At 40.8% G+C, this 20,309-nt stretch overlaps 1 protein-coding gene across 3 annotated transcripts in view; it reads left to right on the plus strand.

The window, feature by feature from the left end:
- The window catches only part of adprhl1 (ADP-ribosylhydrolase like 1), a 146,684-nt gene that overhangs the window by 66,236 nt on the left and 60,139 nt on the right, over positions 1-20,309 (plus strand). For 2 of the 3 annotated variants that reach the window (XM_051926218.1, XM_051926219.1), the window contains exon 7: positions 4,327-4,480. In XM_051926218.1, the coding sequence (XP_051782178.1) occupies positions 4,327-4,480 (154 nt within the window). Of the gene's footprint in view, positions 1-4,326; positions 4,568-20,309 lie in introns of those variants that run through there. The other variant, XM_028800074.2, reaches the window with a different exon arrangement.

Here is a 20,309-nt window from a genome sequence, read left to right on the forward strand (position 1 = left end):
AAAAACCTCATGGGGTCTGACGCTCTGCTGCTCTTCAAAGTTTTCATTAAAAGTCGACTGAAACTTGAATTTATGTACCACAAGCTAACAAACAACTTAGAAATGTTCAGCGACATGTCGGGGACAGGACAGGTACTCTGTGCTGTGGAGGGGGGCAAACTGGTGCTCAACTGGGAATGAAAAGAAAGTAGTGGTGGGCATTAACAACGTGTTTTTATGAATGTGTGGAGTAGGAGGAGTGTAAAGGGGGAGTAGTGGGGGTCTGATGTGTGGCTCTTTTGTTTATTCTGAAATTTGGCTTTTTGTCATTTGACTGTGCGTATTCTTATGATGACTATCTATCTATCTATCTATCTATCTATCTATCTATCTATCTATCTATCTATCTATCTATCTATCTATCTATCTATCTATCTATCTATCTATCTATGTATGTTTCATGTTTATCTGTCTAGTTATGTACATATCTTTCAATTTTGTCATCTGGAAATAGTTTATGTAATGAAAATCTCAATTGGGAACATTACAAAAAAAATCAAAAATGTAATTTATTCATTTAATTTATTAGAGACCTGTACAAAAAGAGGATGCACATTGTAGTTGTTTGATTTTTTCCTATTCTTCAACTTTCTTTAGCTGTCAGCTCCATCTAGACATTTTAGGTTATATTAATCTTAATCTTAGCCTTAAATATTTCCACTTAATGAGAACTAAACATAAAATTCACAGCAGCCACAAGCATTTCTCTTTTGTGTCCAGCATTATACTGAGCTCCTAAGGAGGGCAAGTAACTTGGGATACATTTTGCTTTTTATTGTGAAATTAAAGTTCAGAGCACACTCAAACATAATTAAAAGACAAAGTTGTAAGCCCCAAGAGGGGCTAACCAAAGTAAACGTCAATGCCGGAACACAAACCAGAGTCTCAATTACAAAGAAAGAAACATAACGCCTAATGATTTTCTTACTCTTACCTGCTCTATTCAAGTCATTTGTTTTGAATTCTTTTTTTGTGTGGTGGACCCAACTCCATACTAAGCACTTATATGGCAGATTGTGATGAACCAGTTCGTCATATGTATTTTGGGGTTATTTAGGCCAAGATGGTGATTGTTGTTGTTTTAAGTCCAGATAACGCTTAAAATGTTTTTTCCATTTTTAATCAATTGTAATTATGTGCCCACATTACAAAAATGCACCTTCCGACAAGGTTTTCAAGAATGCGTTATCTTAACAAAGTAGGAGAAGCACGTAATGATATGACGTACACAAGAGGTGAAATGAATTGCTATTACAGCATTAGGAGGTGGACATTTATACTCAGAATAATGTAGTATAGAAAAATAAAGAGTAATGCTTGGTCGAACTTAGCAAATGTTTTACCTATTAAAGGAAAGTAGGAGAGCTACTTATTCCTTCAGATTTTAATGCAACACTTTATGGTCAAGGTCACATTCTGAGTTATGCCACTATATATGACATACCATCATAAAGGGTGGCTAATTTAATCAGTGTGAATTTAATATATAGTGATTAACAGCATGTACCACCACAAGGGCTATACCAAGCAAATACGATCACATGATTAAAGAAAAGAAGACAAGAACAGAGCAATATTGGCATAAAATTAGGAAATTAAGAAAATCCCAGGCATCCAAAGTAGCTGCGGAGCAGGCTATCAAAATGGGTTTCTGGTCAATATACTTTAAAGTCACAAAAGCTGTTGCAAAAAGCCCCATAAGAGGAACGGTCACCATCAAAGTTCGGTTTGTATAAAAGAAAGGGCAAATGAAGAATCTTTATAAATAAAAGATTTATTTCACAAAAATTCTTTGTACCACCAGAAGCTCCAAAGAACACAAAAGGCCCAGACGGAGTTGCCTTAACAAAATAGGTAATCTGATGGCAAACAAGTCCTGAAAACACAAATTCACAGAGAGAGAGGTCAAAAACTTAGCAAAGAGGTCAAAGTTCAGCACTACAATAAAAACTCATTATTAACTGAAGAGAACTCACCAACACCCAGCGCATACAATGTACCACAAGGGACCGTGTGTTCCCTCAGCCTTTATTACTCCTTGACAGAGATGGACAGATGGCCCTGCTTCTTGCCACATGGAACATAATAAAACATAGTAATTAAAATATACACAAAACTGCTAAATTTCCCATTGGGATTAATAAAGTATCTATCTATCTATCTATCTATCTATCTATCTATCTATCTATCTATCTATCTATCTATCTATCTATCTATCTATCTATCTATCTATCTAAATAATACAGAATAATGCAAATAATAAGCACAAGTAACAATATTAACATAAACCAAAGAATTAGACATGAACATGGAAGACATAAAAAAGAAATTTTAACATGAGCCAGGGTTCATAACAGTCTTCAGTCAGGATTTGTTAGACACAACCAACTCATGAGTAGACCAAGGGTGAAGGTTCTAGAAAACAGAAGCCACCAACCTAATTGAGCATTTGCTGTGTCATGGTTCAAACTAAAAGTCAATGTCTGAAGATTTCGACTATCTACCAGGTTCTGGCCAATGTAGACAGTTATTTCACATTCTTGAAATAATAAATTTAATACGTCAGCTACAGAGTTTTCTGACAATTCGAAATTTATCTAGAAGTTGGTGTAGATGAGCACTGGGGTTATGTGGTTGGTATGTTTTGTTAAGTTCAAGACTCTAACATCAGCAGCATTCATAACCAGTTATTGTCATGATCCCAGAGGTGATTTGTGCAGGGAAAGGTGTGATTAAGTGTGAAAACAGCAACATTTCTTAAATCAGAGTACCAGAAGAAATCAAATATCGATCATCAAACACCAAAGACACAAGCAAGAACTAAGGCAACCAAAGGCCCCAATAGTAACTTGTTTTAATTACCTTCAACTATCTAAGAATGAAGTTATTTGTATTTCATAACAAATCTAATACTTGGATGGTGGAAACAGGACAGTTGGCAACTTATATAATGTGGCGGGCGGCCGGAACCCATACCCGGCTGGAATGCCCTGAGTGTGGAAGGACCGGGAAAGAGAGTATTTTCAGGACAGTTTCTCCCCTGGGCCGACAGATGGCAGCCCCCTTGGTTTCCAGCGGGGCCACGGGTCATGAGCATGGGATCTCAACCCTGTTGGGGTGCATAGACATTTCCAGGGCCTTATTTGGCCACACTTCCTCCACACCCGGAAGTGTGGCCGGAAGAAGCTCATTGGGCACCTGGAGTCCTTCTGGGTGCCCTATAAAAAGGGGGTCAGTTACCACCACTTGATGGCCAGAGTCGGGAGGAAGAGGACAAAGCCTGAGCAGGAGTGAAGGTGGATGGACTGGCAGCAAAGAAGGGACTGTGTATTGCCCTATTGGTGATTTGTGCACTGTGTGTTGGACTGTGGGGTTTGTAAATAAACCGGGTGTAGTGTGGCAAAACGAGTCTCTGTGTCTGTCTGTGTCAGGGTTAGGGTGGCTGTATGAGCCATGGGCTTCACAATAAACACGACTTTTGCAAGAGCATAGCAATCGTAAACAATATGGGCGCATACTCCTCAACCATAACCACTGCACTGCAGAACAGATTGTTCACCTGAAGCTAAGCATGTTCGGGCTTGGCCAGTAATTGGATGGGAGACCATCTAGGGAAAGTTAAGGTTGCTGCTGAAAAAGGTGTTGGTGAGGCCAGAAGGGGGCGCTTACCCTGTGGTCTGTGTATGGATCCCAATGACCCAGTGCAGTGATGGGGAAACTGTGCTGTAAACATGGCACCACCCTTTGGAAGAAATGTAAAAATGAGGTCCTGACTCTCTGTAGTCATTAAAGATCCCTGGGCATCTTTCAAAAAGAGTAGGGTTTATCCTGATGTCCTGCCTAAATCATGGCCTTGTCCATTCTGTCCTCTAATCATCCCCTGTCTCTAATTGGCTATCTCTCTCCCTCTTCTTCACCACCTAATATGTAATTCATGGTGCGATAATCGCATCATCCAGAGGAAATTTTCAGGAAAGTCATGTACCCAGCTTTTTCATGACAGTGAATTTCAGTGCTGACAAATCAAATATCCTACATTTGGGCCTACAGTTGATAAAAAGATGTGAACCAAGCACAGAACCTTGAGCAACGCCACAGGAGAATGGAGACAGGAGCTTCACAGCTTCACAATCAGATTGTTTTGTCATACTGTTATTTTCACTGTCAATGGTAATAAATACTTCTCTGTTTTGCAATTTAGTAACAAAAGCTGACAAAAACATCACTTATATATGTCACTTGTAATTTTTCTGTGTTTTTATATCTATTTTTATTTTCTCCAAAAAGGTGAAAATGCAGCTACAGGATCAATTGCCGGCTGTCTCTATGGACTGCTTTATGGACTAAAACAAGTGCCTGCAAACTTGTACCAGAAACTTGAAAACCGGGAAAGACTGGAATTCCTTGGGGAACGTCTCTTCAAAGCATCCAGTACTGACAAGTAATGCAATGGTTTTATCATTAATCCTTGCAACTGGCCATCGGAACTTTGACACAGTACTGCTAATCCCACTGACTAATGTTTCATTTACTTTAAGCCTTATATGTAAGTGTGGTATGCCTTGCCAGCTGTATCTGGATGTTCATCTCAAAGGAGATCTTTCTGTAAACAGTTTCAATAAAAGGTTGAAACTGCCCAAAAGGTTCCTTAATAATGCTCGTCACCTTAAATAATGATGATAACCTCACCTAATAAACTAATCTCTCAGCAGACCTTTTTGACATTGCAGACTGTGCAGGACACCATTAATATGTTCAAGTTTGCGCTGTGCTGCTCATGCTATTAGCTTATTATGCTGAAGGTGATTGTCTCAACTGGAAGAAATCTGCACCACCCTCAAGGTACAGTAGTGGGGATGTATGGACGGGGATAGCTGGGTATATCTGTGACACCTGTAAATTGACCAGGGACACTACAGTAACATTTAGGCCCAAGAGAGTCCTACATTTCTTTATCCTCTAATTGATTGGCTGCTCCTTGCTATTTAATTAAACATTGCTATTTCTCCTGTAGGCTCCAGTTTCTTAATGCAGTTTTCAGTGCTGTCTTTATTCATATTGCCATTTGCAATAGAATTCCATCTTCATTGCCTGCAATGGGATGTGATGATTAAGATGCCAGTTATCACAAACATTTTTTTCTTTATATCCTTAGCTAGGGTTTGGGCATTGCTAGCAGATAAAAAGGCTAAGGACAACCTGATAAAAAAGCTGATGGACATAACAAGGTATCATCACCATATGTGCTATTTCAAACAAATGGGAAACTATCAACAAGTTGAGAGTGCATTTCAGATGGACAATGAGCAATCCTGTAGATCTGGATTCCATTAAAGTTGTGGATACCAGATCTTTCACAATGAGTGTTTTAAGAGCAGTAATCCTGCTGGGATTTTCAAGCCTAAAACATAGTAATGAATGTACCACCGCCACAAAACATCAAGGCAATAGTTCTCAGAACTCATAAACAGACCACTGGTGGCTATGGGGGTTAACATGAGAGAGAAAGAGAGAGACAGATGGGTCACAGCCAGTCAACTGCTGATTCCAACAGTCATACCAAGAGAAGCGTTTCAAAAACTAATATCTGTTGCATCTTATTGCTGGTATGGAAGTTGGGGAACCAGCCGAGTTCTACCTCTGTTGGCGAAAATTAAGGTGTGGTTATAGAGGGCTAAACTGGGGTGGCAAGGTATATCACCTGTTCTGGAGGGAGGACTAGAATATGTCAGCAACCATGGATTTATGTTAGTCGTTTCAAAGCTGCACTCCAGTAATGATGGTTTAATAACGTGGTATTTTTTATGACACACATGGGCTGCTTGATATGAGTACAACAAAATTAGATGGCATATCTAAACAGTAATCCCCAAGAGGAGTATTGTTACATGATAGTAGGAAAAGAAACTTCATCAGCAGCATAACTCTCTATATCTCTGGACTAGAAAACTCCTGAATATCTCTGGTGAAGTAGCTGTAAATACATCTTAACACAATAGCCAGATCTGTTACCAAATCTAAGATAAGATGGAATGGGCTATGCGGAGAAGAGACCCACCACTTGTGAATTTGCAGGAAGGATGGGACACAATGGAGTGAACACAGACCTGCGTCAATATGCTGCACGTCTGCCACCTCATTCTATCCAAGGTGTGACAAATTCAAGCTGTTCTAAGGGCAACCGGGAGAGTGATTTGTGATTGGGTAGATAAGTCGATCAAAGTCCACCTAACCTTATTTTTCACACATGTCCTCCCAGTGAAGGACAATGGTCTCAACCTTTTAATAAGCCTACCCAATAAAATGGATCCAAGAGAAAGCTGTAAGGTCATCACTAATATGACAATGCAAGACGTTAAAAGGGATACAAGAACGTCTCAGAGTGATGAAGAGTACTTTGGATGCTGGGTGTTATTCTTCTTTGTTTGTTACAATTTCCTGATATCTTCTTCTTTCGGCTGCTCCTGTTAGGGGTTGCCACAGTGGATCATCTTCATCCATATTTTCCTGTCCTCTACTTCTTTTTCTGTAACACCCATCACCCGCATGTCCTCTCTCACCACATCCATAAACCTTCTCTTAGGCTTTCCTCTTTTTCTCTTCCCTGGCAGCTCTATCCTTAACATCCTTTTCCCAATATACTCAGCATCTCTCCCCTACACATATCCAAACAAATGGAATCTCGCCTGATGTACTGCTAAAAATTACAAGTTAAATGTAGGGGCCATCTGTTTCTCTATTTTTGTGTGCTTTAGAGAGGTGAAAACCAACCATCCAGTTTCTTGAAGTAATTCATTCATATTTGGAAATCCAAAAACTAAGCAGTCATGTTAATAAATGGTAAATCAAAAAACAAGAGGAAGAAAGACAATTTTTAGCAGGTCCATGCTTTTTGACCATCATTTTGCCCAAAATGACTGCACTAGCTTGATACCTGTTCTTAGATGGGCTTTACACATTTGTTCTCAACATTACCTTCAAATATTCCATCTCAATATATGCAGACATTTGATTAAAAACCCAGTTCCAAAATAATTCCACTTGAAAAAACTCTTGACTGATTTCTGTGAATTCAACAAAAGAAGTAAAGAAGAGTCAATGGAACTGCTTCAATATCTGATGCTGCTGCCAAACCCAGATGCTCAGGGAATCTTCTAGAAAGATTTGCAAAGTAAAGCCATTCAATGAATGGCTTATAGAGCTTGACAACAATATGAATCACTTACTGTTCTCCAGACCTTAAAGCAAATGAGTGTTTAATGGAGATCCTCGAGGAGTACCAAGGTGAAAACACACAAAAGGTGGAATTTTGTAATAGAAGACTGGGGTTGCAACCCTCCCATCCAGGTGGAGACATCTGAAGAATTCAAACGAAGGTGCGTTGAACTGTTTCTGACATTTCATGGTGGGTCCTACACCCTGTTTCCAAAAAATTTCCTCACAAGAAAAACTGATCTAAGCTTTGTATTAAAAACATAAGTTGACTGGTTGAATTATCTGAGAAATTGAACAAAAATTAGCATTTATCCCTCTGCCAATTTTCTGAGCCCAGTTATTCCAATGTAGGGCCAAAGAATATTCTAGCATGCCATTCCATCACAAGGCACACTCATACAGGATTCCAGTCATTTATGGGCACACCTATGCATACTGTCACAGGGTCACTTTAAATTAGCCCTTCAGCTCCTTGAATGTTTTTGAACTTTGGACCATCTGGTACAAACCTACATGAACCTGAGAGAAACCTGTAAACTGCACAAAAATGGTGCCCACTGCCTGCAAAACAGATGCAAACACTATGCATTTTACTATTCTGTCATATTAGATGCAAGAAATTTATACGCATGAAATGCTAGATTTAGCTCACTTAACTAAACATGCCTGACATGTATGTTTGTTTTGTATAACAAAGACTAAGCAATGCTGCTTGCTTTACAACGAATGGCACACTAGGTTAATGAAGCTGTCTGTTTTGGAGCAGTTGCTGGATTGCTCACATGTGCAATGTTTATGAATGAGCAGAATTCTGAATTTCGGGGTAAGTATGCAGTAGAACAAACATTGTAATAGGAATGACTGAAAGATGCCACAGCAAACTGCAGCTGACCATAACAAGGGCATATGTGAGAGCCTCACCTTACAAGGTACAGCATTTGTTCTTTATTTTAATACGTTCATAGTACTGGCAAGTAGAATGCAGGTTGGCCTGACATGCAAGTTAGAATTTCACTGTACTGATGACATTACTCCATCCACTACTTATGCTCAGTTCAATAATGTCTTTGCATCCAGAATTGGATTTCTGATGGATCACATTAGACAGTTAGAAACATTCACACAACATATTAGCAGCAGACAGCAGTCCTACATAGGACAGAAAACTGCAAACAGTTTTCCTAAATAGACCCCTACCTTACAGATGTATTGTATATTCAGATCAGCTTTTAACATTTAATATTTCAAACTTCTGTCCTGGAGAGCTGCGGATGCTGCAGGTTTAGTTCCCACCCAACTGTTTAAATAGAAGCCAACCGCTGATAACAGAACTCGTGATTATGTTCTATGGTTTACCTTCTGCCACATTGGATCTTTTTGTATAGATAGATAGATAGATAGATAGATAGATAGATAGATAGATAGATAGATAGATAGATAGATAGATAGATAGATAGATAGATAGATGATACTTTATTAATCCCAAGGGGAAATTCACATACTCCAGCAGCAGCTTACTGATACAAAAAACAATATTAAATTAAAGAGTAATAAAAATGTAGGTAAAAACAGACAATAATTTTGAATGATCAATAAAAAATAATAAAAAAGAGAAAAATAAAAGGTAGAAAAATAAAGTCGTACACGGAGCTGCTGAAAAGGCTGTATATACAAGTACTGGAAGATTATGGTGAGATAATTTAGAAAAGACATAAAACCAAGGTTTTGACTCTCTGTCCTCATAAAAGATCCTTGGGCATCCTTTTTAAAGAGTAGAGTGCATCCCGATATGCAGGCTAAATTGTCCACCACGGTGTAGTCATTTCTGGTCCCCCCCTAATCATCCCTTGTCTCTAGTTGCCTACCTCTCTCATCACCTAACAGCTAATGTGTGGTGAGTGTACTGGCGCAAAAATGGCCATCGTTGCATCATCCAAATGGATGCTACACATTAGTGGTGGTTGTAGTGGCTCCCCATTCATTGAACCGCTTTGAGTAATGAGAAAAGCACTATATAAATGTAAAGAATGAATTATTATAAAGAAAAAGACCAGGGACCTCATGCATAACAGTGTTTGTAGAATTCACACTAAAACATGGCGTATGGACAAAAGCAGAAATGTGCGTACACACAAAAAAATCCAAATGCATAAATCTGTACTTACACCAACTTCCATGTTCTTCCACTATATAAATCCCGGTCAGAGTGAAAAGTAACGCACATGCACGCATCTGCCAGCACACCCAAACTCCTCCCAGAATTATGCCTCTTTGAATATGTAAATCAATATAAACAGCCCCTTAAGCTCAGCGTTCTGTGAAAAGACAATGGCAAAAGCACGGGGGAAATAGAAGAATTTCAGCAAATACCAAGAGGAGGCAAGGAAAAACATACTATTTGTTGGTTTAAGCAGAGATATAATTAACAAAAGGAAGTTGATCAAGTAACAGAGTGGTGGAGAAACTCAAAAGTTCAAGTTCAGAAAGTTGCAAAGTGTCCGAGTCGTAGCCCACCGTCTAAGTGTCATATGGAAGTGTATTGGGGTACAGAGAAAAGAAAAACAAAATACGGACACAGTTGAAGAAAATGTCCAAATGTCAACTTTAATCTCGAAATTTCCACTTTAATCATGTACTTTATTTTGTCATCAAAGTAAAACATCATAAACGTCATCTTAAAATCGTTTAATTTACTAGTTTCTCAGATCCCATCGTAACTAAAGTAGCACGTTAAATGCTTTTTTCTATGTGTTCTTTTATGTGCTCTATGTGTGTGAATCACTACATGCTTCTTAAATGGGCTTTCTCTTATGCCAACAGGACACAGAATCCATTACATTCATGATACAACAGTTCTCTGAATAGTTTAAATAATAAGATGTATACTTGATATCATTTTCATAATGATGGGAATTAAAGCATGTATTAAACATGGGGACACGGTGCCGCAGTATTAACAATGAGCTGGCGCCCTGTCTAGAGATTGTTCCTGCCTCCCACATGCTTGTTGTGCCATGCGCTACCTTCGATGAAAGAATTTATTGCAGCAGTACTGTCTCTCTCAAACGTACTAACCTCCTATTCCTGTCCTTCCGTTCCTTCCTCCAAGTAACCAATTGCCACACGATCAGCTCTGTAATACAGTTAGGTCCATAAATATTTGGACAGAGACAACTTTTTTCTAATTTTGGTTCTGTACATTACCACAATGAATTTTAAATGAAACAACTCAGATGCAGTTGAAGTGCAGACTTTCAGCTTTAATTCAGTGGGGTGAACAAAACAACTACATAAAAATGTGAGGCAACTAAAGTATTTTTTAACACAATCCCTTCATTTCAGGGGCTTGAGTGCGTTTAGAGCACTTGGGATGAAACTGTTTCTGAACCGCGAGGTCCCTACAGGAAAGGCTCTGAAGCATTTGCCGTATGGGAACAGTTCAAATAGATTGCATGCATGGCTAAGACAGCGTGTGCAAGATGCTGTATACTGATAATCGGATCAGCTGCTGTACAGCTGTGATTCCACACTCAGATACAGTGAGTTAAATACTCAGTGGTGCACTGGGAATAACAACACTAAAGCAGTGATGGTATTTAGAATAGTTTGGCCATTCGGTGCACCATTATATGGTTATGGGCTGATTACAATCAGATGCCTTAAACTAATAAACTATATGTGGTTAATTTTAGTGCATTTGATAAAGCCGCGTCAGGGATGTGAACCTAAAAACTAAAGGAAAACCACACAGGAACAGTAGCACTGCTTTGACGCTGGTGCCAGCAGTTTGCAAAACCAAGCGGAGAACTTGTGTACACAAGGGATTAAGTTTGGATGAAAATGTGCATGGCTTTACACCAAGTTTAGTTTTTATACGTCACGCTGTGAGTGTGGAAACGGGCATATACAACATTTTTGTGCGTACGCACCATTTATGCATGAGCCCCCAGGAGATGATGTGCCAGGGCAAAGTAAAAGAGCATGCAGGAGGACACAGGGTCACCCCCAGAAGAACAACACAAACTTTTAGGGCAAAACCAAGAAGTCCTAAATGGAGCCAAAGTCAGAAAACCGAAACATAGCCGGCAGTATTTTTAAGTTAATCTAAAGTAGTAAAGTTGTTTTTACAGACAGAAGTTTATCCACAGAGGGATACTGGATTGTGTCCACGTGATTGTAAACAAAATGGTGTCATTAAAATATGACAGTAAAATAAATCAACTTAGTCAAAACCTAATTATAATATTAGATTAGAATTATACTACTAGAAAAACATTATAGAGGAGAAATTCAAAAGGAAACAGAATTACAAAACTTGTGTTATATTGTAGATTCAAACACACACTGGTGTAAGTAGAACTGAGCTAGATGGCGAACTGCTAGTGGTCATGATGTGATTTGTATTGTTTATTTTTTAAGAATTATTCCTTGGCCTTTAAAAATAACCAGGGAATAGTTTTGGGGTTGAGTGAGGCCATGGAACTAATGTTACACTTACTTTTTTTTAGACAAATTGTTAAAGATGTTAAAAGAAAACAAGTACATCTTGTCATGGCACCATTTTGTTTTTGATATGGGTTCCACCAGTTTTCTGTGTTTTGTTTGGTCTGGTTGCCAAACAGTTGCTAGGAAAGGTCAACGGTACATGTGCGACATGTGACCACATCAGGTGACAGGTATAAAAGTCAGCGTTGTACACTTGCTGGTTTGTTCAAATTTTTGGATACTCCATAAAGGCTGACACTATTTTATTGCTTTTTTTCTCAATTTTCTGGTTGTGATCTGTTTTGTTCTTCACCATGACTTACTGTGACGTCTTTTGATTTAGCTTTGTTTATGTGAAAATCTACCAAGCTTCTGATCGTTGACTCTGTTATCTTAACTACAATTTTGGTTTCTCATCCTTAGTTTTGTTGATCTGATATTTTTTTTTTGCTTTTTATGATTATGACTTTGGCTAGTTTTCTGTTCCATCTCCTGGCTTTAGTTGGAATTCTTTTTTTAACCCAGTGCAGTCTGCTCCCTGCTTCCTTTGTCATTCCCATCTCTTTCTTAATGGCTAGTTGGTTAAAAAAAAACAAAAAAAAAACGAGGCAATTATAAATAGTGAATGCAGCTGGTTAAGACTTAATGGAGCAATTAAGTGGTAGGAATCTTAATAACTGAGTTCATGAAAATGAAGCACCAACCTGTTGCTTGAGCACCGATTGCTTCAGCAGCTGTTATTGGCTTATTATGACAAAACTCAGGGGAAACAAAAAACTGTGATCACTGCATCTTGCAAGGATCGAATCTGAGGACCTGAGCATAAAAGAACTGTCATTATCAAAAAACACAAAATACTTCACAGTTACTTCTTCCCTTTTTTAAATTGTGCAATTTTTACATCCGAGTAATTTAAAATTTTATGAGCGAGTATATAAATGAGGGTTGTACCAAACATAATGACCTTATTGTGATTATCAAAATGCCTGTCTATATTAAAACGGGCAAGACTGTAACATGTAACTCTGTCCATCTTCCTTACATGAATGAAAATAATGGTGGTCTTTGCTGAGCCTGAGAAAATGCCGATCAAGGGTATCTTCTGAAGGAGAAATCCCCTCAACTAACATTTACATGCAATCGAGTCAGTGTGAATTTGGAGATGAACAGCAGACAGTGGGTAAATTTAAAGTCATTTTGTTTATCTGCTGAACTAATAAATAAAAGAATAGTAGTAGTAATTGTAGTATTGTCACACATACATCTACTGTATATATATCTATACTAATAAAAGGCAAAGCCCTCACTGACTCACTCACTCACTCACTCACTCACTGACTCACTCATCACTAATTGTCCAACTTCCCATGTAGGTGGAAGGCTGAAATTTGGCAGGTTCAATCCTTACAGCTTACTTACAAAAGTTAGGCAGGTTTAATTTCGAAATTCTATGCATAACGGTCATAACTGGAACCTCTTTTTTGTCCATATACTATAATAGATTGCAGCTCGATGGCTGTGGGAGGCAGAGTTGCGTATCGCGTCATCACACCTCCCACGTAATCACGTGAACTGACTGTGAACGCAGTACGTAGAAAACAAGGAAGAGCTCCAAAGAGCGCTGAAGAAAACATTCATTACACAATTGAGAAGGCAGCAAAACAATAAGAAGCTAGCGAGTGACGCATACAAGCATATTCATAAGTGCAGCTACTGCGGAAACAAAGCACGGTGTAAACTGTAAGTTTAAATTAAGTTTATAGAAACGCTCCCGCTGCCGTTTGCAATACCATATTCGCGACATACAAGTTTAATGAGAAGACACGAGGTATAAACGACACTTTGGATCACTTTGTAACTGAGTTAAAATTGCAGTAGCGAGAAACTTTTAAGTGCCGGATCTTAGCTAACATTAAATACAGCCGTGGACATCACAACATCACACAAGAGAGCGGCTCACATGAGCTGACTGAACGCAGCACGAGTGATCACTTCGATGAATCAAACCTGTTCAAAAAACACATTACACAATTGATTATGTAGGAAAAGAATATGAAGCGACAGACGCATACAGACATATTCATGAGTGCAGGTACTTTGGAAACAAAGCACCGTGTAAACCTAAAGTTTAAATTAAGTTCATACACCTACAAAAGATTGCCATTGATTTGAGGCAAGATTGCTTTTCTCCTGTACAACTATACGTTGCATTCTCAACAGTAAGCTTGCACGGCTTGGTCATATTACAACCGGAGTGCTGAACTGACAACGTGGTATACAAAGAGAACTATAACAATCGTAATAAACGAACAATAAAACAGCGGAGAACCCGTGGATTAAATAAAAAGGCTGCTTCCTTGGCGAAGCAAGGAAAAACGATGGCCTTGTATGCCGTTCGTTTATTAAACAGCGGAGAAGCTGTGTAAAGGCTGCTTCACAAAAAAACAGCAGAGCGCCTTACATGAGCAGGCAGTCAGCTAAAGAAGGGAATCAGTAAATAACTATAATCTTAATGAACAAAAAATAGCGGAGAATCCGCGGATTACATAAAGGAAATGGGTACCTGAACAGAAAAGTGAGTCTCAAATACCTACACAATAACTATAACAATCGTAATAAACAAACAATAAAACAATACAGAACCGCTAAGCAAGGAGAAAGGACGGCCTTATATGGCGTTCGTTTATAAAACAGCGGACAGGCTGTGTAAAGGCAGCTTCACAAAAAAACAGATCCTTAACAAATTGTTATTGGTATATTTTCCCTCAATTTACAAAGGTTTTCTTTTCTTCTTAATTAAAATTTAAAAGCAGTACTTCGCCGCTGCGAAGCGCGGGAATTTGGCTATATATATATATATATATATATATATATATATATATATATATATATATATATATATATATATATATATACATATATATATATATATATCCATCTATCCATTATCCAACCCGCTGAATCTGAACACAGGGTCACGGGGGTCTGCTGGAGCCAATCCCAGCGAACACAGGGCACAAGGCAGGGAACCAATCCTGAGCAGGGTGCCAACCAACCGCAGGACACACACAAACACACCCACACACCAAGCACACACTAGGGCCAATTTAGAATCGCCAATCCACCTAACCTGCATGTCTTTGGACTGTGGGAGGAAACCGGAGCGCCCGGAGGAAACCCACGCAGACACGGGGAGAACATGCAAACTCCACACAGGGAGGACCCGGGAAGCGAACCCAGGTCCCCAGGTGTCCCAACTGCGAGGTAGCAGCGCTACCCACTGCGCCACCGTATATATATATATATATATATATATATATATATATATGTAGATATGTATATATATATATATATATATATATATGTAGATATGTATATATATATATATATATATATATATATATATATATATATATATGTGTGTGTGAATGTATGTATGTATGTATATATGTATGTCTATATATATATATATGTAGATATGTATATATATATGTAGATATGTAAATTTGTATATGTATATATATGTATATGTGGATGTGTATATGTATATATATATATGTATATATGTATATATATATATATATATGTATATGTAGATATGTGTATATGTAGATATGTATATATATGTATATATGTAGCCTGCGGTGGGTTGGCACCCTGCCCAGGATTGTTTCCTGCCTTGTGCCCTGTGTTGGCTGGGATTGGCTCCAGCAGACCCCCGTGACCCTGTGTTCGGATTCAGCGGGTTGGAAAATGGATGGATGGATGGATGTATATATGTACATGTATATATATGTTTACATAACCTCTTTAACACACTACTTCTCCACTGCGAAGCGCGGGTATTTTGCTGGTATATATATATACTGTAAAATCCTAAGCCTAAAAGTGCAATGATTTTATGTGACTTTTTATGTCACATTTTTGTCACGCTTTAAATTGGGCTTATTTTAAAATCTACATATATATGTTTGGTATCATTCTTTTCAGAATTTATCCAACTTTAATGTGACGCTATTAGATTTTCAGATTCTTATTCCGTTTTTAAATTATAAACTAAAAAATATCAAGAACTCACATCCAACGAGACAAGACTTTGTGCCAAGAGATTTAACCATGCCCGGGGTCGCAAATAAAAGACAAAGAGTAGATGACAAAGACAGCTGCTGTACAGGCTTTTAAATGTTCAAAGTGCCGTGTGAGATGCAGATCACACGGCAGAGCAGCAGCAGCAGCAGCAGCTGATCGAGGAAACAGGAGGTAAAAAAACTGTATTTGCTTCCTATTGTATCACTGTTTAAGAGGGGTTTCAGAGGAGTGACCAAATCTCCTTGGGGTGCGTTCAGCCCACCTCTTCACAACACAAGTGGCAGAGACACGGGGCTGGGGTGTAGTGCAGACCTGGGGGGGGGTTGGCGAGTGAAGCAAGCAGTGGGGGGAACCCCGTAGTATAATAATAAAGAGGGTGTAGCAGATATGCCCTTTGTCCACCTCTCGGATCCTCAGGTACCACTCTAAACACCAGGTATAAGCACAATAACTGTTTATTTTACTGTTATCACGTGCACAAAGCACCCTCCACTCCACACTATTCATAAACAAAAATTCTCTCTCTCTCAAACAATCCTACTCGCCCAGACACTTCGCCCTCCTACCTCCCAGCTCAGCTCAATGTACTGGGCTTCCCAGAGCCCTTTTATACACCCTGACCCGGAGGTGTTCCTGTCCAACAGTCCACAGTTCCTTATTCCTTCCGGGTCAGGGTAAAGAGTCCTTTTCTTCAGCCCTGGAGCACGTTGTTTCTTCCTATCACGTGACCATGATGTACTCCCGGGTTTTAGGGCACATAAGAGCCCACGAGCCCTCCTACAGCGACGCCTGGTGGCCCCCAAGGTATCCAGCAGGGCTGTGTATAGAAACTACAAAGTCCATGAGGCCCTGCTGGAACTCGGGCACGTTTATGCTGTCCGGAGAGCTCCTCCTGGCGGCCTGGGGGTGAGGGCCGGAGTAAAATGCCGGCAATCCACCACAGTTCCCCCCCCCCCCCCCCCCCTTAGCGACGACAACTGGGGCGGAGCGTCGATCCCCGCGAGGGACGTCCTCCTCCAGGAGGACGCGTTAGTCGGGCCTCGGCTGTGCTGTCTAGACCCCCCAGAGAACCTAGGGGGAACAGTGTATCGTCTGTCCCTCCGTTCCCCTGTCCTTCGAGGACAACTAAGCCAAACGTGGCCTGGCTGATGGCAGTGGTAACAACACCTTCGTCCTCCCGGTTGTCTTCTTCGCTGGGACCTGAAACATCTTGGGAATTCTGTCAGCTCCACCCTTTCCTCTGCTAAGGAGGAGTTCACGGCCGCTTTGCTGCTCTCAGCCCCTTTCTCCACCTTGTCAGGAGACCCACATTTTATTTTGGGGATCTCCTGCTTATTCTGGGGCTTGTGCTCAGCTAGAGGCTCTCTATGGAGAAGAGAGAGCCTCTTTGCTGTTTGCACGCCCGTTGTCCTAAGTATTCTAGGAGGCGGCGTCATTAGTACCACATCGCTCCGGGTAACAGCACTTCCCAGCCGCCCCGGTAGTATTGGTACTTCCTCCGCCCCTCCGTTAACCAGCGACAACTCCCTCATCACGCGGGTCGGGTCTTGAGGTCCGTATCTCTCCGGGAAGCCATCTCGCACAGTTGTCCCGGTTCGCTCAGTCCTTCCCCCGACCACTCAGTCACCATGCCACACTCTACTGTCAGGTTCACAGCGCTTTGACACCCGCTACTTATTAATTGCGGTGCCGGATCGCACTGTGTCCCCTTATTATATATGATACGGGCAGGACTCACCTGTATTTCCGCATCGATCAAGACTGGGGCTTCTATGCCTAATCGCCGCAGGTATTCATACAGTCTCTTCAGCGGCACTTCGACTGTGGCTCCCAGCTCCTCCAAACGTTTCTTCACCTCTTCCATCCCCTGAAAGAAAGCTATTATGGGCTCGAGCACCTCCTCGATGTCCCGCACAACATTATAGTTAGTTATTACGGCCGGAGGCAAGGTTACTTCCGTGTTTTCCTTACCCTCTGGCCGGGAGCCAATGGACAAATCTACTCCTGACATGTGCCCTGCTGGGCTTCGCGGAGGCTTCTGGGAAATGTAGTCCGAAGAGGAACGGGTAGCCTCCAGCAGCTGACTGTGATCTGCCTCTTTTAATTTGTCGGCAGACCGTTCAGTCACCTCCCGCTCCTCTTTACCTTTTTTTAATTTTGGCGCTGCTTTGCTCACCGCCCCCTTCCCTTTCAGGGAGCTCAGACTTGTCGGGGAACAACTGACCTCACCGACGGCTCCAAACTGACCTTCTTCCCGGCCTTCATCGCGCGAGGTCACGTGGTCGTTGCCAATGTACGGGCTTCCCCTCTGCAGACTCCTAGACCGGTCCGACTTCTTCTGATCACGGCCATCTTGCCTAGGTATGAGGCGGGCATGCTCTCTGTAGGCTTCGTGCAGACAGGCCTCTGCAAAATAAGAATAATATGTCCCCGGCACTTCGGGCGTTTTTCCAGCACATACCTCGGAACGAAGACGATCCAGTTCCAGTTCTTTGTAATAGTCCTCTGGAGTCGCCATCCTGCAACGTTCCGGCTGCCGCCCCGCTCGGGTTTGCTCGGCTTTAAGCCGCACCTGATCTTCCTCACCGCCTGTTAGGTAAGTCCACAGCGTCTCGATACCATCTGGGACCGAAGTTTTCTGGATAGGTCCAGTCTTCTTACCAGATTTCTTCCTCATCGTGGTCTGCCCTATAATAAGGCTCACGATTGCAGCGCTTTCTGTCGTGGGTGGTGGTTTCACCTCTGTGTATTGAAGAGGGACCTTCTTGGGGTCGTCTGCATAAACAATAAATGATTGAATTACAGGTCCCCTGCCAACAGACGGCCAGAGAATCCTGCCGACTACGCCAGTGTAGCAGATATGCCCTTTGTCCACCTCTCGGACCCTTAGGTACCACTCTAAACACCAGGTATAAGCACAATAACTATTTATTTTACTGTTATCACGTGCACAAAGCACCCTCCACTCCACACTATTCATAAACAACAATTTTCTCTCTCTCAAACAATCTTCCTCGCCCAGACACTTCGCCCTCCTACCTCCCAGCTCAGCTCAATGTACTGGGCTTCCCAGAGTCCTTTTATACACCCTAACCCGGAGGTGTTCCTGTACAACAGTCCACATTTCCTTATTGCTTCTGGGTCAGGGTAAACAGTCCTTTTCTTCAGCCCGGGAACACGTCGTTTCTTCCTGTCATGTGACTATGACGTACTCCCGGGTTATAGGGCACATAAGAGCCCACGAGCCCTCCTACAGCAACGCCTGGTGGCCCCCAAGGTATCCAGTAGGGCTGTGTGTAGAAACTACAAAGTCCATGAGGCCCTGCTGGAACTCGGGGCACGTTTATGCTGTCCGGAGAGCTCCTCCTGGCGGCCTGGGGGTGAGGGCCGGAGTAAAATGCCGGCAATCCACCACAAGGGGAATACAGACATTACTGATTACAACAATATATATTTTTATAACACATTTTCATGCACTGGATGTAGCTCAAAGTGCTTTACAAGATTTAAAAGAAATAGATACAAGAAAAGAAAAACAAATAAAATTAGATAAGAATAATAATGAATAATTACATTAAAAAATAAATCAATAAGCACTTAAAAAATTTGATTTTTAATTAGAAGAAAAGTAGAGTCCTTATATATAGTATCGCTTTTTAAATCTCCAAAGATAAGTCCGATGATAAGGATCAGATGGCTGAGAATTACTCCCGCTGTGATCACCTGCCACAACAGAGAGCAACAAAGAAAAAGGTAAAAATCAATGAGTTCATCAGAGAAAATTGATGAGCATCACATTCCGAAAAATGTGGATATCCAAGTCCAAGCATTGCGTCTCAGTGTAATGTGTTAGGATTGGGAATCCCAAAATCACTTCCAAAAATGCCTACTAGAGGGGGAAATCCTGTCAACCCCCCCAGCAAGATACAAAAAGGGCCATGTAGAAACTTTAGAACATAAAAGATTTATTATAAAAAAAGTGCTCTGTAAAGTACACAAGCCCTTGTAGAGCACACAAGGCAAAATGGAGTTGCCAGCAAGACCAATCCAAAGAGAACAAGTCCCAACCTAAAGGTGGAATCAGAAACAGAGCAAAATGGTCAAATACCTAAGGAATCAAAATAGCAAAAATGCAACAAAAATGCAAGTAACACTCACTAACTCCCGAGTGCATTCAAAATGAACTGCCAGGTACTGTGGAAGACACTTTGGATTTATAGGGTGGAGGGAAGTTCCTGGTGGGGATTGGTAGGTGGCCCTACCTCTTGGTGGGACATAGAAGAAAGCACAGACATCGAAAAAACAGCCAGCAATAAACAAACGTAGCATTACCATACCTTATAGACTCACATCTGAACAAAAAGACAAAACAACACCTTAAAACCCAGCCAGGGGAGGAACCCTGCCTGTGATCTAACATAATGGGGTCTTCTAAATCCCACAGTAAAACAATAAAAATGCAATGATCAGGATGGGGATGG

Source organism: Erpetoichthys calabaricus, chromosome 4 (genome assembly GCF_900747795.2).
Source record: "Erpetoichthys calabaricus chromosome 4, fErpCal1.3, whole genome shotgun sequence".
NCBI classification, from domain to species: domain Eukaryota; kingdom Metazoa; phylum Chordata; class Cladistia; order Polypteriformes; family Polypteridae; genus Erpetoichthys; species Erpetoichthys calabaricus.